Genomic DNA, 12,645 nt, shown 5'->3' with positions numbered 1-12,645 from the left:
CAGAGGTGGAGGGGATATGCTGGGTCGGAGGTGAGAGGCAGAAGCCTGCTCACGTTGCTGTCGTTGGCTCAGTGTAACCAGTGTGACTTCCTCTGACTGCCAGACCTAATGTCCAGCTTACCCCTCACCAAGTGTGGGTACTTCAAAGGCAACTCAAGATATCAAAGCTCAACTCATGACCTTCTCCCCAACCGGACCCTCTTCCGGGTTATGTTCATCCACTTATGTAATTCAGAAGCCCAGGGATCACACGGGGGGATTCTTCTCCCTCACCCCCCAATCTAGCCTTCATCACATGCTCTCCATTTTCCTCCCGAAATAGTTTTCAGCCTGTCCACTGTGCTCCATCCCCACCACACCCAAGCCTAAGCTACATGATTCGGCATCTGACTACCACAGGCGGCTTCTCACTGGCGTCCTCGCCTCTGCCCTTCTCTGCACTGTGGCCAGATAAGTCTGGAGGCTGAGTGGAAGGCAGGGGCAGAATTACTGAGGGTCTGTGTGCTAAGCTAAAAGGTTCATTCACTCACTCATTCATTCATTTAGTCACTGATTCATTCACCTATTCTTGCATTCAGCAACTAGTTATTGAGCACTCCCTATATGGCAAACGCTGCTTAAGATGCTGGGAATGTAGCAATGACTAAAACGGATGAATTACTAGTCCTCGTGGAACTTAAGTTTTAGGGCTAGAAGACATATGTTAAACATATAAGTCAAGTGGTCACGTGCTCTATGGAAAACATTGAAGTTGGGTCAGGAGCAGAGAGGATGATGGGTACCATTTTATATAGGGTGATTAAGGAAACTGTCCAATAAGGTGACGTCTGAGCAACAACCCAAAGCATGTGAGGAGTGAGCTAAGTGGGTAACCGGGAAAAGGATACATTCCAAACAGGGGGAACAGCCGTGCCAACATTCTCAGAAAGGCTCCTCTGCCATGTTCAGAAAGAGCATACAGACCAGTGCTGTCGGTCTGGGGGGGCTGGGGGCTGGAGCAGCAGATGCGGCCAGAGAGGTCAGGACTGGGGCAGCCCAGAGAGGGTCTGAGGGCCAAGTGAGAGCAATGACGTTATCTGACTGACTTTTAAAGGATAACCTTGCTGAGGATAGGCTCAGGGAGGCAAAGGTGGAGGAAGAGAAGCCAATTAGGGGTGAGAGACGGGCTAGGTTGTAGAAGAGCAGGTGAGAAGTGGCCAGCGTCTGTGTGTTTCGGGTCAGGGTGAACCAGGGGGCTTAGAGACGGCTGCGCTCACTGGGGCATCAGCACCCTTGCTTTACTGCAGACACAGGGCCTGGACTTTTCCAGACCCCTCGGTTGGAGGGATGGAACTTAGTGTTCTAAACCCTGGGCAGGAGAAGGCCCCTGCATGTGGCGCATTTCCCTGCAGGAAGAGCCATGGAAATAAGGCAGCAAACAGCACAGACCTTGCACAGACCTTGCTCAGCACAAGACCTTGCCCAGCACAAGGGCACATCCCTGCTGCCACTGGGGTTGTGGCTGCTGAGAGGACGGCACTGTTACTGACCCTGCGATGCGTCTGTGACACCTTTACTTTGTTTCAGAATACAAGTCAATTGATGACTGTGAGGAGCTGGTGATCAATACTACAGCAACAATCAACAACTTATCTTACTACCAAGTGAAGAACTCTGTGATTCAAGAGCAAAAGCTACATGTTGCTGAATGTAAGGTTCAGAGTTGGGTTTGGGTAGAGGCATGTTCATCGAAGGTTTTGATTTTATTAACTAAACACAGTACTAGAACCATTCATATCTTCTCATTTCCTGGCACAAATATCTAAGAGCCTGACTTGATTCTGGGAAATTAGACTGTGCAGAAAAGTTAGCTTCTTAATTCTTGCTGAAGGCCCCTGCAGTTTGCATTTTATTATCATTTTTAATTTTTGAATTATCAGTATCAGTATGTACTATGATTATTGTGCTATTGATAATTAGTTTCCAATCGCCTTTAAATCAAAACTTAAATTCACTGATTTTACTCTTTGGTCACCAAACCCAGTGCTTGTAAAGCTTCTCGTGAGTAAGAACATGGACGGAGTCCTGGAGGCTGTGCGTGTGTTTGGAAATCTCTCCCAGGACCATGACGTCTGCGATTTCATTGTGCGGAGGAATGGTGAGTTATTGACACTTGTGTCCATAAACATGCACTTCTTGCCAGAAAACAGTGGCGCCGTCTCAGAGCTTGGGCCACGACAACGTGACGCTTGTTTCTGCTTTGGGAGGAGTGAGTGCCTCACATTCTGTTCCGCACGCAGTAATTCGGCTGTCAGCTCAGGATGCCAAGAGGGACTAGGCATGTTCTCTGTGATCCCTCTCCCTTGTGAGAGGTCTTCTGATATCTGAGAAAGAAGAGAAAGAGAGAGAGAGAGAGAGAGAGAGAGAGAGAGAGAGAGAGAGAGAGAGAGAGAGAGAAAGGAAGTCATCTATACTCATTTGCTCATTTCTGTCCTTGGGAATAGTTACTCAAGAGACTGTCTCCTTTAAGTACTAGAATGCCCATTATAGTACTTCTTGTCACAGCAAAAGATGGAAACAACTTAAGTGTCCATCAACAGGCAAGAGGATAAGCACATTGTGGTTTATTCGTGTCATAAAATGTCCTACAGCAACAAATGAATGAACTAGCGGTTCATGGACCAACATGGATCAACCTCAAACACCTAAGCTAGGAGCAAAAGTGTTAGTGATAGGGGGATATATACAGAATAATGCCATTAAGGCAAGTTTTAAAATATGCAAAACAATCTTGGGTATTGTTTATGTCATGTGCTCATGTAATAATGGTGTAAGGTATCAATGGTATTTGGAACGGATAAACTCCACCTTTCAGGTAGAAGTAATCTTTGGAGGGGAAGGAATGTCCAGGTATAAAATTGGATTTGTAATGTTTTCTTCCTGGAAAAAGAAAGTTTCATATATACAGTGGCCCTTTCTCTTTTGAATGCATTTGATCTCCATCTTCCTTTGCAAATTCAGACCTTTCTTACATTGGGTGGCAGTTACACACGAGTTTATACTAGCCATCCTTTGTATGTTTCAAATAGCTCATGTAAGATTAATAACTAAAAATATGTTGATGTAAGAAATGTCCAAACCTGTAGAGAATTTTTATGAGCTGATTTGAGCCAAACTGACACCATGCACTGGGGAGCAAAATCTCAAATGCTCCTGAGAATAACAAGTTTGTGGGTTCTCTTGTGCATTTGAAAGTAAGGAAGGGGTGTAAGGAGAATTAGGTGAGGGTGGGAGAAGGCCAGGTGGGAACTGGGCCACAAGATGATATGCTTTCTTAAGGGTTACCCCTCTGAGGGGTGTTACTTCTGGCATCTCAACGGTGTGTGGCCCTAGATGCAGCAGACCAGTGGACAGGGCCTGGCTTAAAACCTTTAAGGAAAGAAGGTATGGGGCGTGACTGCCCTCCACGGCCTTCCCAGTTAAGGATTTATGATTTATCACAGCACCCCTTTCTCTTCCACAAATACCCAATTACCCATGTTTATGGCAGAAAATTTAGATAATAGAGACAGAGAGGAACAGCAGCACAGACTGTCTTGCACCATCTCACTTCCGCAGAGGCAACTCCTCCATCCTGGTGTACGGTCATTAGACTCTTAGGAACACACGTGTGTGAGGCAGCCTTTGCCAAGCTCACCCCCGGGCCCATCCGTGGGGCCCAGGTCAGAACAGGGTGGCCACCTCCCAGGTGAGCAGGAAAAGGGAAGGAGGCAGAGAACATACCTATCCCTTCTCCCCAGCCCTGACCCAGGCCCTGCTGGGGACCGGAAAACAAGACAGAGGGTCCCATTCCCAGGAGTCAGGGAAACCGCTTCCCAGAGGCGGGGAGAGGTCCTCACTTGCGATGCCCCCAGCCCAGGCAGTCCTGCCTGGCCACAGCCCGGTCTCCAGGGTTCTGATGAAGACTTCTGTGGCCCTGGAGGACTTGGGGGAAGATACCATCAGGAGCCCTCGCCAGGGCCGTGTATTTAGAGAAAAATGCTGCTGGAGATTCCAAAGGCCTGTGAGCCCGGCAGGCGTGGCTCAATGGTTGAGCTCGACCAGGAGTTCAGGGTTCGATTCCCGGTCAGGGCACATGCCTGGGTTGTGGGCTCAGTCCCCAGTGTGGTGCATGCAGGAGGCATTCAATCAATGATTCTCTCTCATCATTGGTGTTTCTATCTCTCTCTCCCTCTCTGAAATCAATAAAGATATATATTTTTTAAAAAGGCCCCTGAGGTGTTAAAGATGAGCGTCACCTGCGTGGCTGGAGTCCATGGCTCCCTCCTTTCCACCGCAGGGACTCGACTGCAGCAGAGGAGCTGGGGGGGGGGGGGGGGCGGGCAGGTCGCTGCTGGGCGGTGGGTGGTGCCGTAGGAAGAAAGGGTTAAATCCCCTGGCAGGGTTTGCAGTTTTGCAAGCCACGCCCATTCCCCTTTGCCCTTTCCCCTTCCATAAGGGGGAATGAGCCACAGCTGAGCACCCCGCGCTGGTCCGCGTGTGTTCTCTGCCCTCCCAGTACACAAGTTCATGATCGCGCTGCTGGACGCCACGCATCCGGACATGTGCTTCTCTGCCTGTGGCGTTCTCCTGAACCTGGCCGTGGATGAAGACAAGCACGCCATCCTAAAGGAAGGAGGCGGCGTTAAAAAGTAAGTGTGGAGGCACAGAGTCCGGCCTCTCTCAGGTTCAGAGGGCACAGCTCTCCGGGGAGTGCAGGCCCCTCTGGCCATTCCTGGGGCAGCAGGGTTTCAGCGTTTGGAAGAGCTGAGTTAGGGCCGAAGGGGGGACTTGGGTCCCATTGGACCCTTACACTAATTCAGAAGTAGATTACGGTGCCCTTGTAGCCATTTGCCTTTGTAGATATGAAAATATTGTAAAGAATCACTGGATGATACACATTACATATTAAATATCGCAGAAGGATAATCATCATTGTGCTAGAAATGTGCAAGTTAAGGAGAGCCTGACCTAATAACTTCGCAATTTGACTTCCGTTACCCCAGGTTAGTGGGTTGTTTGAGAGACTTTGGTCCGACGGACTGGCAGCTGGCCTGCTTAGTTTGCAAAACATTGTGGAACTTCAGTGAAAATACCACGAACGCCTCGTCGTGTTTTGGAGATGAAGACACTAACACGCTCCTAGTCCTGCTGTCATCATTCCTAGGTAAGCCTCCTCGCCGTGAGTCTGTAAGTGTTCTCCAAGTAAGGTTGTTTTCCTGTGCCCTGTGTGGTTAAAGATTGGTCTGCATTTGGGTGGTTATATTTCTACAAGCAACAGCAGCCTGTTAAAGATGATTATAATTTAGAAATACCTGGGAGGGGCTGAATGTTATTTGCAGTTGGGGGCACAAAAACTTAATTCATTGGACACTGCTGTGCTTTCTTCTCTCTCTCTTTCTGCTTTTCCTATGGATTGCATAAATATAAGCTTCTATTGTTTAAAGGTATATACACATCATTGTAATTGAGAAAATATGGCTAAAAGCCACTCTGAATTGAGTCATGCTGCTAAGCGACACTGTACACGGTCGTGAGCAGCTGTGTTGCTGGTCAGCTGAGCACCCTGCGCTTCACTGTCCGCGTTGGCTCAGGGCGTCTGAAACTACTTGACCTCACAGCGGGGCCCGTACCCTGAAGGTGGGAAACCTCTGATACACACCGGAGGAAAGAGGACAGCTTCTTCCATTTTTAAAATGCCCATTTTCAGAAGAATTGTTCTCATGCTGGGCTAGGCCGAACCACAGGGACTGGGGGCAGTAGATGAGTGTTTTCAATAACCCTTACCCCCCCCAGCGGAGAAGGGCCTGCCCTCACCCAGCCAGTTTTGCACCGGCAAGGGCTGTGGAAAGGTGCCGTTTGCTCATGAGCTGGGGTTCAGGTGGAGTCGTTTGATGAGAGAATCTCTCAGAACCTCTTTTCACCTCTGAAACGGGGCCCTGATCATTGCTGCCCGGCTGCAGGGAGTCATGAGGAGCAAACACACATCTGAGAGCACAGGGGAGAGACGCAGCAGGCTCTGAGTTTAAGTCCCCGTGTCGGCACTTTTCACAAGAGAGGTTTTAGCCTCCCTCACCTGAGAGGATCTGGTCGATTGGTGTCCACTTCGCAGAGCTGCTGGATGAGAAATGAGCCGACCTGTAGAAAGAGCCTGATACAGAGCCTGACAGGGGGCAAGCCCTCGAAACATGGTCGTGAAGGCGCTTTGTAAATCCTGAGTGTTGTAACGATGCGGGGTTAAACAGGAACTTAGCACTCGAACGTGTGCTACCTTCCAGATAAATATAATGTTGTGCGTCTGAGGGTAAGGACAGACGAGAGTGATTTAAATCCCTGAGGTTTGCCATCTGCTCTGTGGACCCTATGCTTTCGCCCTGTGGCCCAGAGCAACTTGCCTTCACTCAGTTCTTCATTCATTGTGGTGGAGCAGTGGGATCCGCTGCAGAATTTAAGAAAAACACTTATCCTGGCCTCATCCCCAGGAACTCTGATTCGGGAGCCCTGGGGTGAGGTCCATAACCTGTTTGTAACAAGGTTCACAGGTGAGTCTGCTATGCGGCCAGCCGGGTTGAGAAGAACCTGTGCCCTGGTTAATGAGTTAAAGGGAAGGGGGCACTGAGGAGGAAGCCAGGAAGCCAGCAGGGTGCCAAAGCCTGCCAGAGGGCCCCTGGGAGGTGCCCTAGGAGGATCCAGAGTCCCCAGGGCCCCTCCGTGGCAGGCACATCGCCCTGCCCTGAGGGAGGCCCAGCTCGCTCTGTCTCTGCTGTGGCAGGAAAGGCCCTTTCTCCCCCTGCCCTCTCGGCTCCTGCTGATTCAGGGCTTCAACTACCTTACTGTTCTCAGCGAGTGCAGCTGCGGTTCCCCTGCTGTGGGAGCATCCCCTGTCTCCCATTGGGGAGAAGGTGTGATTGAGTGCGAGAGTCGTTCTCTAGGCCAGTGATGGTGAACCTATGACACGCGTGTCAGAGGTGACACGCGAACTCATTTTTTTGGTTGATTTTTCTTTGTTAAATGGCATCCTTAGAAGGGGGCGTGGGCATGGCGGGCTTTTCAGCAGGGGCAGCACACCCAGCAGGCCCAGGGGCAGCGGGCCTACAACGCCCCACCCTCAGCCTCCCCTTAGAGCAGCGGTTCTCAACCTGTGGGTCGTGACCCCTTTGGCGGTCGAATGATCCTTTCACAGGGGTCGCCTAAGACCATCCTGCATACCAGATATTTACATTACCATTCATAACAGTAGCAACATTACAGTTATGAAGTAGCAACGAAAATAATTTTATGGTTGGGTCACAACAGGAGGAACTGTATTTAAAGGGCCAGAAGGTTGAGAACCACTGCCTTAGAGCCTCGTCGGCCTCCAAGTGTGCTTCCCCAATCCCAGCACCTTTAAGGTGCACATGCCTGACCTGCCTTGCCAGGCCCTTCTCAGAGAGCTTTTCAAGCCCCCTGTCTAATCGTCGGAAATCTGTACTCATATAGCAGTTAATCTTGAGCTGGGTGACTTCTCCTGTGCTATTGTTTTGTGTCTTTTATCTTATTTCCCCACTCCAACTGGGCCAGTTTAGGGAAAGGATATTGCCTCATGCGAAGTAGGTTCTTGGTAAATGCTTGTGGATTGACTCACGTGAGTGGAGCCTTTGTTTTAATAGTGCTGTATACTTTCAAAAGCATGTTCATTCTAACCTCAGATGATCTCTCTGAGGTCATCAGCTCGGTGACAGGAGAGGAAAGGAGGTCTAAGAGGGTTCAGTGACTTGCCTAGGGTCAGAGTGTAGCAAAGCCAGGACTTCCCATCAGAAGATAAGCATCTGGCCCTGCGCTTTTCTGCTGTTCATGGATGGTACCCCCTTCCCCTGCCGTGGGAGGGGCTGTGGCATGGCTCATAAAAGGAAACACAGCCCATCAGGCAGCCGGACTCCAGCACAGCCTCAGGGCTTCTCACGGGATCATGCCCTGAGGGCCTGGCTTTCCTCTCCCCAGTATGGACCTCAGACCCCTTGCTTCTGACAGGGTGGGAGCTGTGTCTGGCCTGTTAGTTGGGTGGTAGCAAGTGAAATGCATATGAAGTCTAGAGTGTATTTGAATTTCAAAGATAGCTAAAAAACAGGCCATTTTGAAAACTGGATGAGCTGTTAAATAACAGAGTCTTGTTGAAGTGTGAGCATTGTTTTTAGAAATAATGGCAAGGCAATTCATAAATTAATATGTTACCCAACTTTTTCTTGATGGGTACTGGGGGAAAAAATGGATGAAGTAATGGTCCACTACATGGTTGGGATGCCAGGATGTTGGCAGTCTTTTTGGAAAGTGTTTAAAAAGAATGTTGTCTAAAACCTCCTGAGGTATTACAATCACTTCTTATAAACTCACTAGCAGCGTGTTTACCTTCAAGTTTTAAGTGCTGGGCCCTAGCACACTCCTCCACCAGGAGCTTCTCTCAGCGGAGATGGCAACCGGCGGCCAGAGTGTGCAGGCCATCATTGTGAGTGTAAAACCCGCTGGGCTTTTATGGTCATTATGAGGTACATGGAACTTAGCATCTAGGTTGCACGGCAAGGGGTGGAGTGGGGCCCAGCATGCAAGGCAGAGAGTCCCATGGTCCAGCCAAAGAGCCAGCAGATGCTCCCGAACATGCGGGGACTGGGCCTTATAAGAAAATAGGGCAATAGCAGGGCCTTTAAGGAGCTACCTGGTGCTGAGCAGCAAGCCGAGAGCTCCTAATGATGCTGTGAGACATCACTTACGGACACTGTTACAGTGACCCCTGACCATTGTGCTGATCCTCTCTAATACGCTGCCCGAAACACTCGTATTTGGAAGTGTGCTGGGCACACAGAGCGCTGAGGGGGGATTGCTTTTCTAAATCAGTGCTTTTCACACTGTGACCAGCATCTTGAACAAATGAAGTAGCAAAGAAGAAAATATCAGGATAGATAACACGCATAAGGATAAGTATTCGATTATAAGACATTTGTTTACTTGTAGAGAAATATGTGTACAGTTATAATGTAATATGTATTAAGTCATGGTAAAAAAAAAAAAGCTTAAAGATGATAAAATCTAAATTTTTCTTGCATTAGTCTCTGCCACTCTTTGTACTACAAGTTACACATTTTTATACCTAGTGTAATATGGCATTGAAAAAATGTATTCCATTTGCTGTGTTTACTTTGAAATTTCAGCTTGCTTTTCTCTTACCTGTAGCTATTTGGCCACTTTTATTATCTTGTCTAACTCAGTTTAGAGTTAATAGGGTCCAAGTATAGATTAACTAATAATAGGCTGAGCCCCAAGAAAAGTAACATAGTCTTGATATTAGATATTTTTAAAAATATATTTTTTATTGATTTTAGAGAGGAAGGGAGAAGGAAAGAGAAAGAGAAACATCCATGATGAGAGAGAATCATTCATCGGCTGCCTCCTGCACACCCCACACTAGGGACCCAGCCTGCAACCCAGGTGTGTGTGCCCTGACCGGGAATTGAACTGTGACCTCCTGGTACATAGGTCAACACTCAATCACTGAGCCATGCCAGCCGGGCTAGATATTTTTTCTAAAGCATCAAAATACAGGTTTGCTAAAACCACCAACTCCAAACAAGGCCTGGGCAGAGGAAGGGACTGTGAGGGGCATGGGTAGCCCTCAGCCCTAAGTGTCTTAGGAAAGAAGGGCATAAAACAAGAGAATTTATTTTTTTTAAAAAAATATAGCTTTATTGATTTCAGAGAGGAAGGGAGAGGGAGAGAGATATGGAAACATCAATGATGAGAGAGAATCGTTGACTGGCTGCCTCCTGCATGCCCCCTACTGGGGATCGAGCCTACAACCCTGGCATGTGCCCTTGACCAGAATTGAACCCGGGACCTTTTAGTCTGCAGGCCGATGCTCTATCCACTGAGCCAAACTGGCAAGGGCAAGAGAATTCATTTCTAAATGCAAGTTTAGGGCTTAGAAAGTCAGGAGAAAGAACCTAGAACTCTGAAACCACGGAGTCTCACAGACCCCGCTTGTGCAGAAGGAGCCCGATGGGGAGGGCCGGTGAAAGCGTCACACACTGTCAGCGCCCTCCTCCCGAGGCCTGGCTCCTTTGTGGGTGGGGGTATCCAGGTCTGCTCCAGGGACGCCTTGCCAAAGTGTCTGCCCAGCACTTCTCTCAGAGCTGCCCAGCTGCCCACTGGGTGGAGAGGTGAGGAGGAGAGAGGAGGGGAATGCACACGCTGGAATCCAGGCTCCCTTACCTTACGCTGGGTGGGACACCAACAGCGCCCAAGTGCACAGAGTGCACAGAAGTATTCAGTGCAGACAACCTGTGGACACAGTAATGAAGCAGTCTATAAAGGGGTTTTAATTAGCCCCGTGAGGGAAGTTTCCAAATTATGTAAGTAGCCATATTTGTTGTCATTTTAGGACTTAGTGGTTACCATTGAAGAAGTCTACCTCAGCCACAGACCTGGCAAGCGGCAGAGCCCGTCTTCTGACCGGCAGGCCAGGGCCTTTTCCTACAGTGCTCCACCTGGGGTGTGAGGCCCAATGTGAACAAGCGAAAACGCGGCGGCGGGCCAGCCACAAGCCTTAGTGGCCGTTTATCTCCCTCCTTGGATAGATATACTCAAGATGTTTACAGAATTCAGGATGTCTTTGGATTAAGAAGCTAATTAAAATTGTAATTTTGCATTTTTTTTTTTTTACAAGTGGTTTTCTGCATTATCCATGGACTCACTTGGAATTCTCATACTCGTTGGGATATTCAGATTCTCCCACTTTTCACTGTTATGGGTCAGAACACAGGGCCGGGTGGTTGTCTCTTTAAGGAAGTATGTCCAGGCTGCTTTGAAGACAGCAAATTGATTTTTAGTAAAGTTTTAAGTGTCAAATGCAACTGTGCTGCTTTCCCAAAAGATTTCCTGACTCCTTTTATACCTGCCAACCACTGAAGTAATTAACTTTTTTAATGCACAGATAAGGAAGTGGCCTATTAATACTTTGTTCTGAGCAATTGTGACCTGACTTTTGGATGGGGACTTACTTATACACATAGGAGATTAGTTGAAATAAAAGCTCAATGCAATTTAGAATTGTTTGAGAAGATTATTGTCCTTTTTTATTAAGAGACTAAAATATACTTATTGTAAAATATTTGTAAAGAACAGAGAGTAGTAACCGGTTTGGCTCAGTGGATAGAGTGTTGGCCTGCGGACTGAGGGGTCCCAGGTTCGATTCCGGTCAAGGGCATGTACCTTGGTTGCGGGCACACCCCCAGTAGGAGGTGTGCAGGAGGCAGCTGATCAATGTTTCCTTCTTATCGATGTTTCTAACTCTCTATCTCTCTCCCTTCCTCTCTGTAAAAAACCAATAAAATATATTAAAAAAAAAACCAAAAAACAGAGAGTAAAGAACTTCTCTAAGAAAAAGCCTGTCTAAACAAAATCAGGAAAAAAAGCCCTTTAACCCACAAATCCTAGCTGTGTCATGTTGGAATTAGGGATGACCCAGGATGAGTTGCCATCAAAAATTAAACTTTCACCGAAACCAGTTTGGCTCAGTGGATAGAGCGTCAGCCTGCGGACTGAAAGGTCCCAGGTTTGATTCCGGTCAAGGGCATGTACCTGGGTTGTGGGCACATCCCCAGTAGGAGATGTGCAGGAGGCAGCTGATCGATGTTTCTCTCTCATCGATGTTTCTAACTCTCTATCTCTCTCCCTTCCTCTCTGTAAAAAATCAATAAAATATATTAAAAAAAAATTAAACTTTATTCAATAGGATTATATTTTCAAATAATTGCTGTAATTTTAACTTTTCCGATACAGACGAAGAACTAGCACTGGATGGCAGTTTTGACCAAGACCTAAAAAACTATCACAAACTCCATTGGGAAACAGAATTCAAGCCTGTGGCACAGCAGCTTCTAAACCGAATTCAGTCTCATCACACCTTCCTGGAACCCCTGCCTATTCCTTCTTTCTAACATGATGCAAATTAACACCGGAAACAGGAAGTCAGGTCGCCTTCATTCTTAAGAAGTGGTAACAAACATGAACATTTTTTTTTCAATATTAGCAAATATTGAAAAATTTTCAGGTACTGATGTTAGTGAGTAGTTGAAGTATTTTAAAAGAAATAAGCATTTCTTCTTGTTAGGTATTATGGGAAAATGAATGTACATGTACTTTCTCCTATGAGAAATGTAAGATAAAAAAAATATATGCATGGTTTTTATAAGTAAATGACTTTTTCTTCTATTCTCTAGTCAATAATTTAGTTCTAGTCTTAAAATCCAGATTTCACAATTCTGGAATTTAAGTGTCTGTCACCCAGTAGTTAAATGAACCTTATGATGAAGACTATTCCATTTTTTTACATAGAAAGAATGGTGGTCAACACTGTTAGGAATACATTACTACATAAGCATCTATATGAATTCTTATGTCATCCTATATAATAAAAGGCTAATATGCAAATTGACCGAATTACAGAATGACCGGTCGCTATGACATGCACTCTCAATGCAGGAGCTGCCCCCTGGTGGTTAGTGTGCTCCCACAGGGGAGCGCTGCTCAGCCAGAAGCCGGGCTCTGGCTGGTGAGCTCAGTGGCAGTGGCGGGAGCCTCTCCTGTCTCCATGGCAGT

At 47.3% G+C, this 12,645-nt stretch overlaps 1 protein-coding gene across 1 annotated transcript in view; it reads left to right on the top strand.

The window, feature by feature from the left end:
• ARMC2 (armadillo repeat containing 2) overlaps window positions 1–12,159 on the top strand; it is a 93,126-nt gene extending 80,967 nt beyond the window's left edge. The window contains exons 14-18 of the mRNA XM_036318442.1: window positions 1,567–1,689; window positions 2,024–2,137; window positions 4,538–4,670; window positions 5,025–5,185; window positions 11,827–12,159. Of these exons, the coding sequence (XP_036174335.1) occupies window positions 1,567–1,689; window positions 2,024–2,137; window positions 4,538–4,670; window positions 5,025–5,185; window positions 11,827–11,984 (689 nt within the window). The 3' untranslated portion in view covers window positions 11,985–12,159. The remainder of the gene's footprint in view (window positions 1–1,566; window positions 1,690–2,023; window positions 2,138–4,537; window positions 4,671–5,024; window positions 5,186–11,826) is intronic.
• The last annotated feature ends 486 nt before the right edge of the window (window positions 12,160–12,645 follow it).

Source organism: Myotis myotis, unplaced genomic scaffold, assembly GCF_014108235.1.
Source record: "Myotis myotis isolate mMyoMyo1 unplaced genomic scaffold, mMyoMyo1.p scaffold_m19_p_7, whole genome shotgun sequence".
Classification (NCBI taxonomy): Eukaryota; Metazoa; Chordata; class Mammalia; order Chiroptera; family Vespertilionidae; genus Myotis; species Myotis myotis.
This window is presented reverse-complemented; position numbering and strand designations above follow the sequence as displayed.